We start from the raw sequence: 24,320 nt of genomic DNA, 5'->3' as shown, positions 1-24,320 counted from the left end.
AACTTATCTCCAAAAAACTAAAAATGTAGCAGCCTTCCTACTTCCTGCCAGGTATGTAACGTAGTGCAGACGTATATGCTATGTAAATACGTCCTTTGGTTCCATTAATTTTGTTTTATATTATATAATTTTAGGAAAGTTTTCCATTGTAATACGTTATTTTTCAATTACAATTAAGTTTTATACAATTTGGTTTGTTTGTGTATCATCGAATGGGCTTGAAGAAAGTTCTTTGTTTGAAGTTTACTTTTGACAATGTAAGGATTGTGAAGGAAACCGGATTTTTCTGGACATTCTCCATTGTTCAGTGATAAAAAAAATAAAAAAAAGGAACGATGGCAAATGTATGGAAAAATCCTGTTTCCTTCACTTCAAGATAATATAGTCAAAATAGGCTAAAAGATTTTTCACTATAAATATGTGCCCTAAAAATTGAAAAAAATTTAAGTACATAAATATTATGTAAATAAAAATTTGTTTCACTGCACATTTTTTAATGTTCAAACATAGGTTTTAAAGATAATGTTTAAAATGGATGTTCTTTCTGATCTTATACTTTTAGGAAGAAACAATGTTTCAGCACGATGGTACGACAGTGCATTTCATCTGGGTAGGGCACAAAGATTTTGCAAGTTGCTGGATGTGGACTGGACATGGCAGGCTATTGCACTGGTCAGCAAGATCATGTGAAGTTTACTCCAATTTTTTCTTGGGGTAGAATGAAAATTAGTATACAAAACCCGAGTCCCAAACAGAGGGAGGAACTGGTTGGTCGGATTGTTGTTAAACAGATTGCTTATTGGAAATTAGCCAATTTTAGCACAGAGCTCTAAGGGTTAAACTTAAAATATTTGGAACATTGTAAACTAGCACCAGTTATAATAAAAATATATTTTATAAAATTAAAAATTGTTCGTGAATATACACAATGGAATCGCGTGATATATGTACATAAATAGGATGATTTTTTACTTATATTAACTCAACAACTTTTCATTGACAAAATACAACAAAAACATGTCTTTGAGATCGGTTTTTTTAGCATACATTCATGAACAAATGCATCAACAAACTCATGGCAAATGATGCCTGGGTTATTGTATACATCACATGAAAAATATTTGCAATTTATTTTGAAGCACCCTACATTTTACTATGAAAATATCTTCTGTTTAACCACAGTTAAATACGACGGATCGTACTACTGTTCTTGACAAAGACTCATACGAAATAATGGTACACAAAGGTTATTGTTTAGTTGGATTACATTTAACAAAAATTTGGAATCAAGTTTGTAATCTTAATTATAAACACACGTTGAAGATAGTAATGCATGGAACTATCTTAATAAAGATGAGCAGTTACTGACATGCTGAAAAATCAATATCTCTTATTACTTACTGAACAATTCTCTTAAAATAAGTTACATAGTGACATTAAAACAAAGTAAGTAAGTATTTTATACATCTTTTATTTGTGAGATTTGAGAATCTAACAATCATTTCAAAGTAAAAAAAGAATTAAAATTAAATCTCTATGAAATTAAAGTAATACCACAAATTATCTATAATTGCTTACAAAATAGGCTTATGAATGGTTACGATAAACACGAAGATACAGCAGATAATGTTATGAAATTATAATTACACAGAATTCACTGACACCCTGATCTCGCTGTATTAAACACTTCAATCAACATAAATAGTGAAAGGTTTAAGTATTATTCAGTCATATCAGTCATTTGAAACACGTTATCACACTCAGAAAGAACTGTACTTGAAGCCCAGGTTGTTTCCACTTCCCATGTTGTTAGAGTAACTACCACCACCACCTCGGAATTTGTTGCTCAAACCTGAAACAATAACATACATATAATCAGTCTTGAGAAGTTAAATAAAATACTTCAGAATCTGGAGTACTTTAGAGAAGTACAAAAGATAGTCCTTAAAAAATCACAACTTAAATTACGTTACTTAAAAATACACAATTCAATTTTAATTAATGTTTGAACCCAATTCTTTTTATTGTCAAGAGAAAAAAAACTGTTCACAATCGTTTATATGTCTTGGTAGAAAATAGACAGACTGGAATTACAGTGGACTCTCGAATAAATGTATTCTAATTAATTAAATTAATTCTCCCAATATAACAAATGTTTTTTTTTTCAAATGTAAGCAACAATCAATTGTTTTAATATTTTATTGCAACTGTGGTAAACTTATTTTTTAGGATCCTAGGAGAGAGCATCAAAGTCAGCATTTCTGTCCTTGGCACAGTGTTAATATTGGGTACTGTACCAAATGACTGTTTTGAGTGTTATTATCACTGTTGTTTTAACTAATTTTTTGAGTATGCAATGGCAGATAAAACAATGCGAATTGCTACGAAATTTTACTTTAACCGTAAAAATGTATATAACATAAGTTACCTTGACCTTGTCATGTAATGTAACAATAAAATAAGTGATTGATTGAATTTCTTCTTATATGCTATTCACATGAAAAATCAAGAGAAAAACATAAACCCTTTAGTACATAGTGTGTATCCATTTATACATAATCATGACAGCTTATAATATCAGTTGTACGACACTCAGTATATGCTGCCAAGTAAGGAGTTGAAGAAAATAGAGATTAAGTTCAAATATATCGTTATATAGATGATCCCATTCAGCTACTAGAATCCCTTAGTGAATTTTGACCTCAATATAACAAATCTTGTTTTTAAGAATTTCACGATATGATATATTTTTTCTTTGGCCCTTGAGATTCATTATATAGAGATTCCACTACAATGTAATATTCTTTGACATAATCAACCCATTGGCCTAGTAGTTTTTCTGGTGCTGCATGGACCTGAACTAGCAATTAATTTTGCTGAAAGTGTAAAGGTTCCGTATAAGTTTTATAGAAACCTAACTAAATAATTTATTACCATGGTTATTTTACCATCATGTTTCTAAGAAACTAAGCTACATTTTACAAATATAAAATTAATTTTTATTTAGTTTTAAATTTACTTATAATGTTAATTATAACAAAAATGTTAAGTTTTTTATGTAAAAAATACTTTGGTTTTATTTTATTTTTTCACTATTAAAATGATTTATTATCTAAAAACTGAATATATATATTATTGTTCAGTAACTCTTTGTCATGAAAAATAAATTATATTAAAATTTTTATTTGAACATTTATTATTATTAAAAAAAAAATTATAATTGAGTACTCATCAAGTGCAGTTTTTCCATCAGTTTGCATGGGTTGCAGATTTTGTAGCATTTACACACAATTTGCATATAAAAGCACAGAATTACACTAAAAAAATACACTGTAAAAATAAAATAAATAAAAAAATAAAACTTCACAAACTAACGACAAACGACGTTGTTTCTATTTTGCAGGCTAGCCTTTAGCCTTGCAACAAAACAAAATTTTACTGAATATCACAAATAAATATTTAAATGGATTTTATAAAACTACTGTAATAAACTTTCAATAATATTGTTAGAAGTGCTAGCCGTAATTTTAGACATAACATAATCCTAGTATCAACACAAAATAAGCAATGGTAATAGATTATTATTGAAAAAAGTAATATTTTTCTGCCATAGTTGGCACATCTGAACTCACCAAGAACTCAAAAGGTCTGCAGAAAGCATATTGGCATACCATCTAACGGGAAAAACTATATAAATACTTTAAATAGTACATCGCAACGTCACCAGATCGTGCTGCGCACATGACCAGGTTCAGCCCGTGCATCACTGCACGTGGTATATACGTGAGTCTAGGCCAATGGGTTAAGTAAAACAATGGCATTAATCAAATGAGAGTAACATATTAATTAAAACCTTTGTTAAAACATGTCATAAAACGTACAAGCTAAAGTCAAAATCTTTAAATAGAAACCCCTAGCAAGTGATACATATGTTAAAAGTATTATAAAAAGAAGAAGAATGGCAAAACTAGAGGTCCCTAATGTTCAAAATACAGTCTCACATTTTGAAAGATTTTAGGTGTGATGATATGGCAGGCGTCTTCGATCCTTGTTCTTAATTCATTGAGTTGGGCCAGTTTTTATTGATGAAAACTTAACTGGTGTTAAAGTACAAGTCATGTTACAAAACGGCATTGTTCCAGCAATAAATGAGTTGGTACAAGATGCTTACGAGCTTGTATTTCAACAAGACGGTGCTCCACTACATTACAATGTGCTTGTCCCTACATTCTTAGATCAAACGTTTCCGGACAGATGGATAGGTCGATGAGGTGCTATGGTAGAGTGGTTCACCTGACCTTTCACCTCTCGATTTTTTTCTTTTGGGGATTTCTCAAAAGTAAGGTTTATGACACAAAGCCAGCAAACCATGATCTCCTTGATGAATTAAGGACAAGGACCGAAGACACCTGCCATATCATTACACCTGAAATCTTATAAAATGTGAGATCCAGGCTTTACGTTGCCTAGAAGTACATGGTAGCCATTTCGAGCATCTCATCTGAGTGAAATTGAGGTGAGATTTCAACATTTTTTACAATTTTTTCATCACAAAATTATCCTAAACTAATAAGATTTTATAAAACAATGTAAACTTTAATTGGCCACCGAATTTCATACAGCAACATTACAGATATATAGTTTTTCCCATTCATTTTTTAAATAATACCTTTACAATGTGTTACTTGCCAAAGGACTCTGTTTCAAAATTTGGAATTACCCCATTTGGGGGGCGGGGGACACAATTTTTAAAACATAAAGTTTGTCTTATAAACATGCCCTAAAGTAAATTAGTTCATCTCTATTCATAAGAAAGTTAATGGAGGGAAGGGGGGGACTCTTAAGACACCCAGTATATATATTTTTGCAAATCAATTCATTAATTTTTCACCTGATTGGCAGAACAAAGACTTAATGAATTGGTTGATAACAATTACAATGCTCACGTAAATAAACCATTCACTTATTACTTATAAAAATTAAAATACAACAGAAATTTATCATAGTGGTTTGGCTTGAACATTTAGTTTTAATCTGTAACAAGATCAATATCAACTAATAAAAATATTAAAAAATTTATAAATCCAATATCAGGCATTTGTTTGTAAGTTTCAGGTTGAAATAAAACATACAAAGATTTAATATTCCGTTCTACAATAACATTTAATAAAAAACGAACCCTGAGAGAAATACCCAAAACACTTACCAGAATTGAAACCTCCAGAGCTACCACCACCATATCCACCAGAGTTGCCAGGAGTTGAGTTTAGGAAAAGTTCAATGTAGCGATGCTGCATATGGCTCTTGTCTTTGGACATAGCTCTTAGGGCATCTTCGTGTGTGGAGAACTCCACATCCGCCTCACCAGACGGCCTTCCATTGTCATCGTAGACAATGCGAATATTGACGGGATTAACAGGCCTGAAGAACTACAACAAACCATTTTCTTATTGAAAAGGTACTTGGTTAAGTTCAAATTTAAATATAAAACATTTAATTAAAAATTGTATTAATTAATTATAGCTATTGATAAATCCATGTTAAACAACAAACATTTTTATATACAATTTGAGACCACATATGCTCAAGAGTCTACTTTCCATTAGAGTTGTTCATTTCTACACAACAATGTTTTAAACTGGCAAATTAGTGTAAGCAAAATTTATAAATTTATAAAGTTGCTGAAACAAACGTTATTATATGTTTAAAATTTTATAAATACTAGACAAAAATAACAGCACAACCAGTATACATTTTTTTTTTATTTAATGAATTAAGAGATTATAGATTTGATTTCATTGGTTCGATAAAAAAGTATAATACTCTGACAATGTAAAAATACATTTCTTGGAAAACATTACATCCATAGTATATGATACTAAATATATCCATACATAGGTCTTAAATTACTTGTACGTAAATGATAAAGAAAAAAAAATTTGGTAAATCTTTAGTTATGTACTAAGTTATGTAAATAGTATGTAGTGTAATGTGTTATGTAATATACACCTTCAATTTTCAATGTTAATATTTTATCAACGAGTATCCAAAAATCAATACATTTTTCAATTGATCAAAAAAAACTAAGTACCAAGTTTTATGCCTGGACAAATCTATCAAGAGTCATCACACAGAAGGATGAACTGCTCTTTGACCTTTAGACCCCAAAAACAACAACAAGGTTCATCCTTGGGCCAAGAATAGCATGTAGGTAACAAAGTTTCAAGACTCACAGAAAACAGACAACACAATTTTAAGACTGCCCTGTAGGGTCCTTGATAATGTTTGAACATATAATTTAAGTTGGACATGATATACCAATTGAAGATAATGTCTGTAAATGCTTAATAGTAATTACTAAGCTATAAAATTATATATTTAGGTTAATCTAGAAAAAGAAAATTCCCCAGGTAGTTAGACTAAAAAATTGTTTAAAAAAAGATTTTATAAACTTACATCAGCAATGTCTGTCTGGTTAGCGCGGAAAGGTAGGCCTCGCATGTGGATGCTATGTTGTCCGCCACCGTTCCAACCACCGGAGTTGTTCATACCTCCACCGTACATGCTTCCAGACTTCATTCCTCGACCTTGCATTCCTCTAGGACCACTGCCATTGCTCCATGGACCATTCCCTTCCCATGGGCCATCATCAAAGTCCCCATAGCCTGATTTAGACAAATCAGTCAGTTCAAAAACTATGTATATTTTATCAGTCACTCGATGTATACAGTCATTGTGATTAATCAGTCATTATATATAATGTCTGGTTATAATGCGTAATGACCAAATTTTCTAGTCAAAATGATAAATTAATGACTAAACCATTCATTATACATAATAGCTGACGTGATTTGGCTAAAGGAAAATCACTTTTACCAGACATTATGAACAATAGTTCAAACTCAAATTGGCCAAAGTAATAATTTCAGGATGGAGGGTGGGGGGGGGAGAAGTGAAATGATAAAACAGTATTGTGAAGTGAAGTAACTAATCCAACCTAACCTAATCTACAGTTGAATAAGCAAAAATTAAAATGGATGATTAAATCATTTTGACCAAAATCACTAGCACAAATACATAATAGCTGGATTAATTACTTTCGCTGTGACAATAAGAGAATAAAAGCATCAACTTTTTGGGGCCGGCTGTTAACTATAAATCAAGCACAGTATTTCCCTGATATTGTCAATACTTTTTTGAACTTTCCGCAACTATTGATGAAGTACTATTGTGCTTGAGTTATTCGATACTTGGACTTCTACTCGTGTTATAATAATACTACTGTGATCTTTATTCTCAATAAAAAAGGCACTGAAAATTATAAAGAATACACTAACTCAGATGATGTCTACAATTTGTGTTATTTGTTGGTCTTAATGTAAATTCTATTGACGATGAAGAACTATTACACGAATTGAACGATTCTGATTGTGTGTACACTGTACTGTACTGTAATATTACTATACAAAATATACAACAAATTATTGAGGAATACCAGGATAGCGATGCTCAATCGAATCAGAGTGAAATTTCTTCGGAAACTTAGTGGTAAATAGAAGTAATCTAAACCACAAAAGTGAAGTATCTGGATTAGAAACTTTAGATGGTAATAAATGAAAAAAGTTGGAGAGAAATGTGGAAGAAATAGAATAAGGCATGTAAGTATAGAAGTAGGCTTAGAGTTCAAACTAGTAGACTAAGAGCCTAGCCTAACAGCCAGACATGTTACTCAATGAAGCCATCGGCCTGGACCCCCCCCCCCCCCGCAGTCTAAACAAAATCGAAAATTTCAAATTACCTGTTATGTGAGTAAAAAAGACGAATCCAAAAGACCCTAGTGCTTTTTTTTACCTGAATTCATGCAGGTGGTTTTTTTTAAACCTTTAAAATATTAACTTATATAGAATTCATAACAACTTTTCTTACATACAAGTTTTAAGTTATGAAGGTTAACATTCCCTTTTCATACTCATCAGAATTTTTTTGCTTATCATTGTTCTTAGTATAATATTTTTTAAAGAAAACTTATAGAATTCAGATTTCAAAGTTTATGACATTTAAATATGAAAAGTTTTAAAACAAGTCTCAGTAAATTTGGACAAAATCATTTGTATATTTATTTAACAAAGAATGGCCAAATTAAAATACATGGCCATTATACCAAATAAATTGTTACTTTTCTTAAATACATATATAAACTCTAATTTATATCTGTGGGCAATTTGTTCGCTTTGCACATATCAATAATAGTGTCTACAGTAAAAACACATTACATTACAATTTTTTTTCAAATGCACTAAAATGTGTTAAGACTTCCTTTAGAAAAATATTACACAGTTCAATAATTACTTTTAATTATGAAAAATGTACGATAATATTAAATGTTTCTGGAATGTAGATAATTAGAAGAGTGGAGTGGTAAACATTGCATCCACTTTAAATCACATTTCATATTCTAAGGATTTGTCTACTAGTTCTGGAGTATGATGTACATACACATTAAAAGATTTAACAATAAGTATGTTTTTTAACAATAAATAACAAACCTTTGAAATTTCTTGATGGTCTTGCTATTGGTCCCATGTTTCCTCCATAGCGGTTCATCCCACCAAACCTATCACTACGGTCGTACGGGAGAGGGTCGCTGGTTGAAGCCTCCAGGGACTAGAGGGCGCATTTTAGGCCCAGCCAACCTTATTTCAGCTAAGCTACTTCTGAATATTTCAATGTACCTATGGAAAATATGTACTCAATAACATTAAGAAATATTTACAAATAACATCAAAGAAAAATATAAATAAAGACATTCTTAATGCCTTAATTTGAATCATTTACTCACTCAAACATTTCATATATAGTACAATTATAAATTTTATTCTCATATCATCAAAACATATATCCGGATTTTAATGGAGAATGTTTAAAATTGATAAATACACATTTAGATCAAAACACGTACTGTTACTAAAGAACACGTTCCTCACGAAACTAATACGTTGAATAAAGTAATCCATCTCTGGTTTGCTTACTTACATGTTAAATTGCCTGTAAGAAGAAAATTATTTTACATGGAGAGGAGAATATATTATTGTGTTAGTATTGTTTGTATCTCAACTGTTCTTTTTTGTGTTTAGATGAATCATACAAATTGAACTACTAAGATACCATATCATTTTAGTTATAAGTATGCGTTTTCTGTTATACTCCTAGTGGTTCATTAAGAAAACTGGAATTATATAACATTCCAAACAAAAATCCGTATTATTTAATTTAAAATCTGATTTTAAAATAACTCTAAAATTAATTAAATAACAGTGGTCAACAGAGATGTTTGAAACAAACGTAAGGTGTGAATACAGTTAAATATTACCGTAAGGTATGCCATGATTATTTTCCCTTAGTAACATGGGTGTTTGGATGTGAGCTGCAGAATTAAATGTCAGATATTATTAAGTGATTACACTAATTTATAAAACTCACAGTTTATACTTCTGAAACTTCAACGTAATTACTTTGTACACTAACAGAAGTCGATAGTTGAAGCTTTCAAGGCTACTAGATTCTAGATTCACTGAGAGGTATATCCATACGCACTACCTCACAAAAAGACACCTTGTGATATAAATAAATCTGATATCAGCCAAAAAAATATTAGGTTTTTAACACCAAACCAGGACAGAGAATTGTGAACTATGTGTGATACTGTCAAACACTTGAATTAGATTTCTATTTCCTTGTATTTTTAAATATGATCATTATTTCATTAACATTAATATCAGTCAAAAAAGAAAGACCAATTTAAACAATTAATTAACTAAAAATGTATATTTTACTTATCTAATACGCAATATATTTGTTTGCTTTATCTTGCTACCTACTACACTTCGGTCAAGTGTTTGAATTATATGTTAACTATTTATTGTTCCATCATTATAGGTGATGATTATTTTTGTTTATGTTTGTGGATGAATTTAATACACGTCTTATGAAATTACTACAATAATCGTTGAGTGTTATTGAGTTTCAATGCAAAGAATCACAAATTTCATTATTTCTAAAGTGAAAACATTTTGCACAGATTTTTTAGAAATGTAGTATTTATTTACACCAGCATAATAAGCAAAATTTTATTTTAGTTTAGTAAGTTTAACCCTGGATCTGTCAAACAACTAGTGTGGCAAGTCGCTTAAAAATATTTCTCCAATGTCAGACAATTCGTCACTCGTAGTTTTTTTACAGTCATCTTTATAATCAAACTTTTACTATTGAAAATCAGATTTAATTAGGACAAATTGTATATCAGATTAATTGGAATATTTCAATAATTGGAGAACAAGATTTTCCAAACATATAACCACTGAATGCAATTTTTTATAGAGTTAACTGTTCATTTGTCACAGCTCTAGACCCCTACAAACTGTCACAGAACCAATAACGCCATGAAAGAACATTGGCACAAGTGAGTCCAATTTCAAATGTAATTTTTAATTTTTAGTTCTTTATACATTAGTTTTTAAAAGCAACACAAATTAACAAGAGAATTTCTGACACAATTAACCGACCCTATTTTACTATTCAAGATTCAAGATCGATAATGAGATCAATTCCAAACAATCTTCTTGTGTCCGTTATTCGGTAATTTAACAATATAATCTGAATACTGATTAATACTTAGAGAATCCAATATAAATATTTTAAAGTAATACCCACTTGTTTACTATTGATCTATTTTAATTGTTTTATGACTACCTGTAATTAAATCACTGTAAACCAGTGCAAAGTAAGAAATTATTTCATTTCAAGCCTTTTTACAACGTTTTGAAAGAAGAATAGCTACATAAGTCGTCTTATAAAAAAACAAAACAAAACATTTCTATTTTGTAGAAGATCACTCTACAAAATTCGAACAACTACCTCATGTAAAGTTGTGTCCATCTACACGATTATTTGTAGTCTACACACTAAACATAAATAAATGATGAAAAATGAGATAATTTGGATGCATGTATAATATAGCAAGTCAAAGTAAATAGTTATTTTGTTTTTCTTTATTACTATTTACCTTAAATTTCAAATTAGAGAATTGCCTACTCTGCAAATTATAAATACGATGTTAACCCTCCCAGCGTCCCGTATAAACCACCTTGAACGTCCAGCATCATTTAGCCGTTTTGCAGACATTCAGATAAAAATTTGCAAAAAATACAAATATGGAAATAATTATACACTATAGCATACCATTGTAATCAGTAATAAATTCTTAGTAAGAAAATATTAAATAATTTACTCACCAAAAATATGTGTTGAAACTTAGAGCTTATAAATCAAAAAATTAAAAAAGAAAAAAGAAAATTTATCAACTTTTCACTTAGATAACCATCACTTTTTTATTGTTATTAAAAAATCCAAAAATAGCAATTATGTTCAATAAATAATGTAGAAAAAGAAGATGTTTAAATATTTACATAAAACCTTATACTGACAACACTATTTACAATATACCGAACTTGGTACACTCTTTTTTTTCTTCGAAAAATCTTAGTCCGAAGAGCAGCTGGGGGAGGCTTGCCTCTTTCTTTTCCTCCCTTTAGCAGAAGGGGCCTCCAAAAGTGATCCAAATAAGGGTAGCAATGTTTGTGGATGCCACAGTTGCACTCTGGGCACCAAATATGTGCTTTTCTTGTTGCATACAACGCAAATCCGATCATTCTTGTTTGGGTAAGTGAGTGAGCTTGTGAGAAGTATCACCTCCTGGACCTGGGTTTGTGGTATTGGTAGAACAGTATCATTTTCTGCCAGTGTCTCAATGATGTCTACAATAAAATTCCTTCTATCCATTGGTTGGTCACTGTTATTTGCATACAAAAGAAAGGCATTGAATAGAGCCATGTCGATAAAATTTAGAAAGAGTTTTCTTCCAGTACTTTTGGGTAGGACGTGTAACAAGATAAATGATAAATCGACTTGTCAGAGTTGTCTACTCCTCCCATAGCTTGGTTGTAATTATGTATAACAACTGGTTTGACACCTTCTTGGCCTTTTTTGCTTCTGATAATTTTATCTTCAGCATGCCCTGCAGTAGTAATAAGAAAAACCGGTTTTTCGGGTTAGACGTCTGTCGAAATCCAACAAAAAGTAATTCACCTTTTCTGAAATATACACTTTCTCTAGCTTTTAATTTCTGTTCAATGCCTTGTTTGCAAATAAATTTAGATCTTTTATTTATTGTACCAGTGATAAAAGTTGAAAACGGTTCAAAAGCTTCTCAGCAAGAGGGATTTTGGTATAAAAATTATCTGTGAATAAGTGGTGACCCTTATCCAACAAACCTGCTTTTTGCATGATTTCTAATATAACTTTTTCAGTAAAAGGTGCCGGGTTTTCCTTTTTTAAAAAATCACTACCGCTATAAAGCTCAAAATGTAAAATGTAACTGGTTTTGCTATCACATACTTCAAATTTTTTTTATTCCGTAGCGGGCATGTTTTTTTATTGGGCATATATTGTATGAAGACACAACGGTTTTTCATTCCCACTACGGATTCATCAATACAAACATTTTGATAAGCAGTAAAGTAGGCTTTGAATTTTTTATTTAGATGGTCTAATAAAAATCTAATTTTCATCCAGGGATCATAATTGGGTTGTCCACGACGGAGAGTTGGCGCCATTGTCAGATGTAGGTTAGAGTTGATAAGCATGAAATTTATTGTTATGACATTACTTTATGGAAAAAAGGTATTGTCTGTGAGGCCCTAGTGTCCCAATAGGCTTGTAGATTCTTCTGTCTAATCAAACCCATATTCAAAATACAAGCGAAAAACTTTTTTATGTCTGACACAGTTATATCAACCCATCTTGTAAATCTAGAATGCGTTGGCATTGTTCCAGAATCTCTCTTTGTTTTAATTTTGTTCTGGGCATAGTAGTTAGTGTGTCTGACTATGTGGGTTCCATACAGCATTGGTAAAAAAATAAGTAAAAGTACTCAATAGGTTTACTATTTCGTGGTGGCACATTCTTTACTCCTGGCTGTCTAACCTGAACCTATTTCCAACATTACATTCTGGTTCGGTTGAGTAAGTCCTAACCATTCACTTGATTGTGGAGGTGGTAATGGTATTGATGTATTTCCGTTATTGGTATTAGTTCTACTGCCGTTGTCTGAATCACCTGAGTCTGATGAAGAAATGTTGTCAAGGTCCGGTTCGTATTCCTCGCCGCTGCCCGATGAGTAGTCTTGTAGTGATACATTGTCTGGCCATTCTTCAGCTTCTAAATCACTATCAATGTCCCCATCTTCTTCGTGAATCAATTCTCTCAAATCACTTGATCTACCAAAAAAATCTTCTGCCATTTGCACTAAATAAAGAACAAAACAATAACACAGTAACGCACCGTAAACAAAGGCGACCCGCTCGAGAACTAACGCACCGTACACAAAGGCGACCCGCTCGAGACTAACCAGCTGGCACACAACAAAAGGGGAGAAAGTTTTGGGTCAGTGTTGCCAAAATACCTAAACAAAATTATCGTATTGGGTATCAAAATACTCGTGCATTTACGGCCTTTCCAACGATATATCGATCAGGCCTACCAGACACGGCTAGCTCATTCAGGAGTTGTTCTTTTTCCGCACGTGTTTAATTCGCCGGAATTCGGTGTGGGACGCTACACGCGCTTATTTAATTCGCCGGAATTCCGGCGCGGGACGCTTGGAGGGTTAAACAAGTTTTTTCTGTTGTGATATCTGTCAAATTATTCTTAATATAAATGTGATCAATACTTGTAATGTTTAAAAAGCTACACACATTTCTTTTATTTCAACCATTCTCTTTAAAATTTAATTTAATTTAGTCAACATACAAGTTTTATCAATATTAAAAAGTTAATGTATTAATAAATTTTGTTTATTTCTATAGTTATTTTAAATTATAAAAATGAAGTATTTCCGAATGTAACACTGGTTTCAAATGTTACATATTTTGTTCCAGAATAACTTTAGTTCTTTATTTAGACTTTCGGTGGGTTCTACTGGTATTATACACAGTAACTTGTTTATAAAGTGGAGTGTCTAGAATCAAATTTTAAACTTATACATTTTTATTGTGAGCAAAATATTAATGCATTTCTAAAAATATTCTAAAAAAATACAATTCTAAAAGTTTCATGGAGTAATAGTTTGTAGAATGGGATTTTAATTTAATACATGCAACTGAGTCAAATTGTAATAAAAGAAATATCAAAATATGAATTCAAATATATATTTATTTATTTATTTACAAAATATATTTTGTTCAATGTTCATGATTGAGTATTAGCGAAGTTTACTATTGCTGATTGTACAAACAGGTATTGATATTTGGCATCAACATTTAATGATACAGTTCTCACTAAATCTTTACTTGTATTACTGATATCAAGAATCAGTATCAAAAATTGAAATATCTTTCATTTATAACAACCTCAATAATAAAATAAAATAATATAATAATAATACAAAATTAGGGGTTTATACAAAATTTAGAAGTTTATAATCTAACTCTGTGTATGAATTTCATTCATTTAATAACGTTCAGTTCTACATAACCAATGCTTTTACTATAGATTTTATTATGAACACATCCTTCTTAGAATTCTTAATTAACCATTTTAAACAGCTATTGTAATGTTTTACCTCTTTTTTTTACTTACCTTCACATTAATACAATTTTTAAGCTTACAAAAAGAACATTCAAATTGCAAAGTTGATCATAATTATAATTCTATTTTCTAAAATCCTTCCAAATAAAAATACTACACACAAAATAAATACTTACAGACTACTGTGTGCTGGTTATCATTGTAATGAAATTGAAATGCCATGCAACAGGCTTATTAGCCTACCTACCTTATAACTGTGAAATACGGTAGTATTAAGCTAAAGAGAGGATTCGACCCACAAAGTAAGTCCCTCCCTCCCTGAGCCCCACCTGTGTCCTATTTTTTCCTTGTGTTTCTGCAGAGCTTTTTCTGCCACGTCTTTGTTTATAAACTGTACGTAAGCCTCCCCAGTACTCCTCCCATTGTAGTCAGTCGGAAGTATAATGCCATTGGGTACTATCTCCAACCCTACCCAACCAATCAGATGCCACACAGTCAGTTTAATCCCAAACAATAATTCAAATACAATAATTATACATAAAAATAAAATACCCAATATTACAACACTATAATCTCAAATTCTACGTCATTCAAACATTTCCTGAAAAACAAATTCAGCTGAAGTTCATTTACTACATTTATTACAGGGCTCCCATCAAAAAAAGATATATGTTGTATAATAGTTCTATTTGCGTACAGTAAACAGTAATCAAAGCTTGAGACATTCGTTATTGATCAAGTACAGTAACAAATCTTTGTTTTGTTCGGTATTGTCTGTGTTTTTCAAGGAGTCAAACATCTTCAGACAGCAATATTATGATATTTATAAAATAATCACAACATGAAAGGGTATATAACATTGCTGCCTAAAGAGCTCAACTCCACCAAAGTTAATTTGTTGTAATAGTTTTAACTAAAACAACTAAGACATGTTGCCCTTTTCAGAGAATTAGGATAATAGTACAGTTCGGTAATATCACTGATTAAATTAGGCAGAAACTTATTTAATTTGTATACCCTGATTTTAAATTTTATAAAAGAAAAACTTATCTAATTTAGTTGTAGTCATAAATTGAATACATTATTTTTAAGAAGTTTTTAGTATAAAAGTAAATGTAAACTTAGTTTGTCAAAATCATGAATAAAATTTCAAAATAGGTATTATTGAAGTTTACCTTTTTAACCGAAACTTTAAAGTTGTTCTGGCTTTGTCTCGTACCGTTTTAATTAACTATATTTTTATGTGCCAAGGAATTTTGACATATTTTTGTATTTCTTACTTTTGTAACCCTTTATTTTCAGTTTTTGGTAAACATTCTAAAATGAACAGACTTTTTCTTTTTGACAATTTTTATTACTTCTAAACACAACAAAACTGTTAATAAGCTCAATAATCTTAATTTAATAGCAATATCTTGAAATATATACTAGAAAGGGAATTATAATGTGAAACTTGATGCAAGTCAACATTTCATAATGTAAGAATAGATTTTAAGGGCGCAAGGAAAATGATTAACTTTCCCCTGTTGAATTACTGTAATACACTCCTGGGCTAAATGAATTATTTTAATCAGCGTATTCAAACAAAACTTTTATGTGTTATAAATTATTTTTAAGTTTTAAAATAGGGTAATATTATTAGCTATACAGGTTTATATAAACTTTTCTATGTAGACTTCTGCTTTAGGTTATTTTAAATATCTGTATTATACATGACTTGTGTCGATGCTTTCATAAGTTTATGACAGTAAACATATTTTTATTCTTACTGAAACCAAATTCTGATTTGCATTTTTCTATAAGAATACAACAAGTACATTAAATCCATGAAAAAGTGTTATATCATGTTGTAGGAGCTCTAGCATGTTGCAAATAGTGCAAATAATTATAGTAATATAACACCACAAGAAGAAAGAATTGTAATAGTAAGCTAATACATTTTTTGTCAATGGAGCACGATACCAAGCTTGTGATATATTTCTACAAGAGAGCAGCACAAAGCAGAGTAACAATCATTTTACAAGGAACATTACTGCAAATAGACTAAATTATAAGTATGGAAAACCGACATAAGACAATAGCACAAATTAACATATTGCCAATTGCAACAATCATAAGATATACTACAGATATACAATGGTTTTTGTAGCTCAAAAATTATATAACCACGAGACTACTGGTAATTCAAAGTTAAAAATGAAAGTAGAACAAGAGTTTTGTATTTTTCTACCCATACTCATGACCACAAAATAACAAGTCTTTCTTTGATCAAAGTATGTTGTCTTATTCACTCAAATTGGAAACATGTTTGTGTACCAGATCGTTATTAAAATAATTCCCGAGAATTGGATGTAACATTACTTGTTGATATTAGTTTTGCAGCGAGTCCCAAAATTCAATATTTAAAGGATTTTAAAATTTAATACGTTTTTATTGTTTTCAAACTATCAATTCCTTATTTGTTTCTTTCTTTTATATTCAAGTATTTAAAATAATTGTTTACAATTACCCAATTGTACGGGAATAAACCGTACAAGCAATTTTCTTAGTTGACTATTGAAGAGCAGGAGACCTTTCACATTGTACGGTTACAACACGGGCACGATTTGTACCCGTGTTGCAGCTGGCCAATGCCACTGGAGCAACATTGTAAAGCTTTATTTTAAAATTTTCTTGATATTGTAAATTACCTTCTGTTGGGAGCCCTGTCTTCTTGTAAACATTTAAAACATTATCAAACCAACCACCATATATATTCCCCAATGAAAGCACAATTTCAAATTTTCTAAACAAAGTGGTGATATTAAAAGTAAGACAGCTCAAAATTCCAGTGTGTCATTCAAACATTTTACTATTCAGCTTGGACTTTTATGATTTCATAATCTTAACCAACTCAAGCCTACACTAATTACGCAACAGAAAGCACCAGAAACAACAAGAAAGTAATAAATGTGATTTTATGAAACAGTGACGTGTGTAGAACAGAAGAGTGAATAGAGGCCACTCATTATCACCTTTAAAGACAAAAAAAAACTAATACAAAAAGCAGGTTGGTGTTAGTAATATCATGAATGCGCCCTCAAGCAATAAATATTAAACAAGATATCCGCAATTAATTTATCATAGAGTTCCAATTGTAAGAAGGGAAACTAATGAAATCTGTAACCTAAACATAATCTAACTGGATATAGTTTATCGGTACCCAATAGATTATAAATAATAATGACCGTTAATATATTTCCCAACATGTAACAAATTAAAAATTGAATTACTTCCTATAATTTTTAAGGTACAAAAGAGAAGTTGACAATAAGATAGTAAGTTAATTTAAATATTTCCCATGGCCATTAAAAAATTATAAAAAAATAGGTAATTTAAATAGTAAATAAACAAAAAGCATTGTTCCTTATGTTTGAAAATATGGATTATTAAAATTATCGTATTATAGTTTTGATCAAATAAATATCAACTTGAAAACCAATAAAAAAAAACGCAAAGGGATTAGTTTTAAGGGATTTTATATTTAACCATTGGATCACATGTTTTTTAATTTGTCAGAGTTTTACTGGTGGTAGATTATTGAGTTTTGTCCTTTTGCTTGGACTATCTGATAAAACTTTATTTAACCTTATTGTGGCCTAAATCTGAAGTATAAGGCAAAGAAACTATATTGAAATGGCTATTCACTGTGGTTATTGTTAGCCCTTGAAAAAATATACATTATGCTCTTGGACATTCCTGTGATTGTTGAGTGTTACAATTTTTATGAATATGTAATTTTAGCATTATTTTGCATTAAAAACCAATTGGCATTTTTTCCAACTACCATAATGAATTCCAACAGTACTGATCGGCTGGTACACTCCTGATTCTAACGAGAATTTGATTTTCAATAAAATACGAACCACATAAGTAGGCTGTGCGAGACATAGGCAGCTGTAGAGAAACACTCTTGAGTTTTACTTCACAAGAACAATGTTAATCTTCAAACACCTTTTCTACTCTATTTTTGTTCATAGAAGGGAGATGTCTCTTTTAAAGATATGATGAATACGGATCCATGTTTTTTTACTTTTTTTAATTTAGTTTATTTTTATTTTTGTTGTACAGTGTATACTTTTCAAAGATTTAAGCAATAATGTTCAAAAATTTCTTTTCTGAATAATCAATAAAAATAGAAAAAAAAATATATATATATAGTTATGAGACATCTTCCTAAGTTCTTCGACTAAAAATAAGGTCATAAAATCTTTTTTTAAGTTTAATATTGTTCTTATGGGGCTAAAATCCAGACGGCCACCAGGCCAGTACAGCCACTTCTTAGTACGAATGGTACACAACCATAACATTTGGCATGTACATTCTCTAGTTGGTTTTAAGTTGCTCTTTACTAAGTTTTTATATAAGGCCAACAGTAGGTCTCCGATATAGCTGTCCGTTGTGGGCAACATGGCCCATGCATTTCCTGAATCGAAGTTGAGGATGACTTGTTGCTAACAACATCCCATTAAATTTAAGGTGCTTTTTAATTTGCTAAATTGATCTAAAATTAATACATCTCTAGACCAAATACTATTTCGGTTATAAAATATACAGTATATATTTTACAATACAGTATTAACATACCTCTTTGACCTTAACTTTTTTTGTTGTGAAAGTATATCTAGCGGATGTCATGTAACATTCACTGCTGAGTAACATTTAGGATACTGAGATAACGTTGTCATCTTCCATCATAAATATCTAAAATGTATAAATTAAGTTAAATTTTTCCCCCAGAGTGAGCTATTTCAACCCAGACTAGGCCCCCATTGTTAGGTTTAATCTAACAAGCAGTTAGCATTGACAAATTGAAGTGAGATGTTAAGAGTTATACTCCTTGGGTGCTAGCTATTCTGAAAGGTCAATGATCTGTTGTGCAGCAATGATTTACTCATAATCGGAGAACACAGATCGAGGAGGGGTTAATTACATTTGTTCTAGCCCATGTACCGATCACTATTTGTCATTTCTTTTTTAATATATATATATATATATGAGTTTAAATACTTTGTTTTGTGTAATTTGTTGACTGAAGTTATTTAATATAAGATAAAGCAGATTCAAGCAGTGCCACTGCACCGAATGTATGGTACCATATGTACAAAAAGTCTAGTTTAGTTTATGGATTATTAGTATTTTGTGTAGTTTGTTATTGCAAAGCCTTATATTATATTATTTGTTAATACTGGTTTTTTTTATTGCCTGACTTTTAGCTCTGCTATAAATTTGTTTCAGAATAACAAACTGGAATCCAGAAAACAAAATATTTTCCACAACTGCATTATACCAATGTATGTAATTAATGTGTGATGGACTTATGTAAAATAGGCAAAAATTTGCATGTGAGTGGCTTTGGGGTTGCATACTACTCAGATGTAATTGTTTAGTTCGTCACTAGTTTGGTATTACACTTCTAATACTTATAATGATCAAGACTTCCAAAGCTAAGAATTAACGTGATATTGAGCTGAAGATTAAAATATTGCTTCATGGTTAACAGTTCATTGAGAAATTTTATATTGGTTATTACTTTCATTATCACATGCAAATTTATGACATTCAAAAAGCTGGTATACATTATTACAAGTTTTAATACGATATTAATCTTTCTTTTATTCCTATTTGAGTTTGCTTATAAAAGACACAAACTACAAGTATTTTATTTCTTTGTAGTAATTATGCATTTTAACTTTTTCATTTTTATATAAGCTGATATACTCCTTGATCATGGGTATAGTTTTTCATGGTCGTTATATACTGTATCTTAAAAACTTTCAAACATTTACAACCGATGATAATTTGTATAATAAAATTGCTGACCTAAAGTATAATCCATATTTACAATAAAATAAAATAATTAATATAACACTTTAAGAAGATAATTCCAAGAATCCCTTATTTATCACTATAAATAAGAGTAAATGAGAGTTGCTCTTTCCTTCATCTTACAAATCTATAATATATGAAAGGCAGGATGTACCAGTCTCCAAGCATTTACTACATACATAAAGTAGAAAAGTCATATGTGATCGTTTATAACTGTTTTAAAATTAATACAATTTCAACTAATTATCAAGCAGACCCCGATTTCACTTTATTAAATGTGCAGACTCGGAATTCTTTCACACTCGACCATTTCATTAAAATATGACTTGGGCCAATGTTTGAACATATTGCAAAATCTTTTCATGTCTACAGGAAACATTTCTATACACATTACTTATTTTTGTCTGCAGGAATCACTTCTATACGCACTACTTATTTTGATAATGGCACTGCTGTATGTGTCCCTCAAATGAAACACACTGCTGCAACATTGTAGCTATGAAGTAGCCCTAATCTGAATTATTTGGACTGAATCTTTTATTATTAGTAATTGAACTTTTATTAACTAGTGCTGAGAACAATCATGAACTCTGCCTTAACATATATATCTTTTGTTTCTTCTGTGAAATTACGTACGAATAACATTGCTAATATATTAACGTTTTGTTGTTTTTGACTTTATTGTTGGTTAAAAAATTATTTGCCCTCGAGTTTCAAGTAAAAATCTTTGAAGAGGGTTTATGAATTATGTTGAAACAAACAATACAATGAGCTTATTAAATTATATTTTATGTAGTAAAACAAAAATATAGTTATAAAATAATTTAAACTATCAATAAGTTGAGCATTCCCTCATTTTATTACTGTAAACTTAATATTTAGCAGAAGTGCTTCAGTCTTAATGTGTTATGTTTATATAGTATCCTTAAATATTCTGAAATTAAAAAAATTCCTGTGTTAATTTATTTTTTTTTTTAACTTTATTAAAGCAGTAACTGATGAATGTTTTGATTTTTGAAACATCAATATCACTGTTTATCACTGTTATCAATTTAATAACTATACACAAAACATAATTTTAAAATCAATTCTGAATTAAGTGCTAGTGAAACACATTTTTCACTTACAAAACAACTGAGGTACAATTGTATTTGTCTTTATATAGATGATATGCATATTCAAGTAATCATGACTTACAATTGCATTGTACATTTTATATTTGATCATATAAGAGGCTAGGACTCTCTGAGTTCAAGGCATCGATATGGAGGGTATGAAAAACCATGTTTATCATAGCCTACAAGGAAATTGTCACCCAGAATATTAAATACCAGGGTTATTTGCAAAGGAATTGTTATGCACTAAATAGAGATCAGTTTAAGTTATGAATGATTATTTATAAAAATCATTTTATCGAAAATAAAATAATCCTCAATGATCATACAACCTACACAGTTTAAAGTTTAAGAAAGCATAAATAATTTCAACAGTAAAATTGAAAATTTTGACAAAAAATGTAAATGAACATATTATGGGCAGTTAATTTTCACAGATTAACAACAGTATTTTTTAGCTATAACATACAATATAACTATAAGCACTATTAAATATAAACTAAACAAGTTAGCCAATCTATAATTTTACAACAACCTGAGGACAGATAAATTTTTAACCAACACAGTAAATTGACATTATAGTTAGATTAATTAGATGTCCCAAATAATCAACTCCATGCACTATTTTAATACATATAGTATTTTATACTTGTCTACCTGCAAAGAAATTTGCAATTTCTTCTTTGGAGCAACCAAAAGGCAAACCTCGGAGGCGAACGCATCCATCATCCATGGCATGTTCTACATTAAGTCCACTCCTTTTTACAACCCAGTCCATTTCTGATCTCTTTGCACGAAAAACTAAAAACAAACAATGAAATTGTTATGTAAATCAAAATAAATAACAAGCGATTCGTAGCTTAGAGTGGGAGATTCCCACAGCAAAGAATTTTCTACCAGGTCTTCTAGCAGTAGTCAGTAGTAACGATTGTATAGGATCCATCCATAGGGGGCGGCATCATAGCCAATACATAAAACAGCATCCCAAGTATTCTTCAGATAAGTGACTTGTCATTGGGTAGCCAATAATGGGGGCATCATAACCCATGCATTAAACAGACGCCCATGTATTCTTCAAATAAGTGACTGTAATGGGGTTGCCAATAATGGGGGGCACCATAGCCGATACATTAACTGTTTTAGTGCCACACCATTTTTTGTAAACAGAATCCAAAGAACTCTTTAGATAAGTGACTGTTATTGGGTTTCTAATAATGGAGAAATAATAAGCATCATAAGCAAAAGCATTAAACAGAAAAGTGACTGTAATTTGGTTCTAATAAGGCCATCATAGCCAATGTATTAAACGTTTTAGTGCCTCACCAATTTTTGCAGTTCACTGCTCAGAAATGCCAGCTCCGTTTGGAGTGTTTTTTATAAATGTGGAAACAAAATAAAAGACTTTCTTTTTTTAACTTTGAACTTAAACATATAACATATTTTATCAATAGAAACATTTTTTATTTGAAATAGACTTAATTTTGAGTAATCTGGTCACATTTTATTCAGTTTTTAACACAAATAAATGTATAACTAACGATTTATATGACAAATTACCTGTTATTTTTATCTTGAATTTACACACAGTTTACTCTTAAGGACTTATGTTTAATAGCTGTTGTTTCAAGACTCACTGTTTCCTCTAGAGCTGTCATGATGATTTGGTTCATGTATTAGACTTGAGGCATTTGAAGGCCTAATGTACTGGGTATGTCAGGATTAAAAATGGGATCAGCATTCAAATCATGTTACTCTCAGTAAACCTATCTTCAAAATTCACACCACAAAATTCACTTTTACTAAGAAACTCATCGTCGTCTATATTATGTTGGATTAAATTTTCACTAATAGGTAAATGACTCATGTTTTCAAAGTTAAACACCCACTAAGTAAATCAATGTAAACATGAAGATAGACAGACAACAATGGAAAGAGGTGAGTACAGTAACATACAACAATCTAATGAATGCTCTCAACAGCTGGCAATGGACAATTGGCGGGAGTAGATGGTTTGTCTTTCAAAATAATAAAGAGAAATCAATTTTTATCAGATGTTGAATAGTTATTCATTTAAACCCATATCTTGTGAAGGATATTACCAGATTCCAGCTCTATTGAACAGTATTTGTAGTTGGGACAAAATAAATCCTGGATGTCCGTTTGAACGGACGTTGCCAGTAAGGTGTTAAACAGAATCCTAACTATTCTTCAGATAGATGACTGTAATTGGGTTGCCAATAACAGGGGCATCATAGCCAATACATTAAACAGAATCCCAAGTATTCTTCAGATAAGAGACTAAAATTGGGTTACCAATTATATGGGTATCGTAGCCGATACATTAACCCTTTGGACACCAACACCTAAGGCTGCCGCCCTACCCATCACGCTAGCGCCCGAACCAACTGTACTAGCCGAAACCGCCAGCCCTGTTTTGACGTTTTTGTAACCTATTACGCTTTGCTCTGTATTATCCTTAGTTTTTATGTTAATTGAATGTTTATTTTTTTATTTGTAGGAAATTATATGCGCTATCAAATAGTGTTATTATAAATAGCATTTAGAATGGAACTACATTGTTTATGATGTGGTAATACCTAACTAAAACATTTGTTTACATAAAAATTTCACTTCAGGCCAAAATATCGGTACGAAAAAAAAATTTTTTTACCTATCGGTGATATTTTTATTCGT

The 24,320-nt window shown here is 30.6% G+C and overlaps 1 protein-coding gene across 1 annotated transcript in view; it reads right to left on the bottom strand.

Moving 5' to 3' along the window:
• Positions 1–1,451: 1,451 nt before the first annotated feature.
• The window catches only part of LOC124362147 (heterogeneous nuclear ribonucleoprotein H2-like), a 34,585-nt gene continuing 11,716 nt past the window's right edge, over positions 1,452–24,320 (bottom strand). The window contains 7 exon segments of the mRNA XM_046816379.1: positions 1,452–1,852; positions 5,207–5,429; positions 6,457–6,665; positions 8,547–8,634; positions 8,636–8,732; positions 14,973–15,111; positions 22,284–22,427. Of these exon segments, the coding sequence (XP_046672335.1) occupies positions 1,761–1,852; positions 5,207–5,429; positions 6,457–6,665; positions 8,547–8,634; positions 8,636–8,732; positions 14,973–15,111; positions 22,284–22,427 (992 nt within the window). The 3' untranslated portion in view covers positions 1,452–1,760.

The sequence above is a fragment of the Homalodisca vitripennis genome, chromosome 5 (genome assembly GCF_021130785.1).
Source record: "Homalodisca vitripennis isolate AUS2020 chromosome 5, UT_GWSS_2.1, whole genome shotgun sequence".
Classification (NCBI taxonomy): domain Eukaryota; kingdom Metazoa; phylum Arthropoda; class Insecta; order Hemiptera; family Cicadellidae; genus Homalodisca; species Homalodisca vitripennis.
This window is presented reverse-complemented; position numbering and strand designations above follow the sequence as displayed.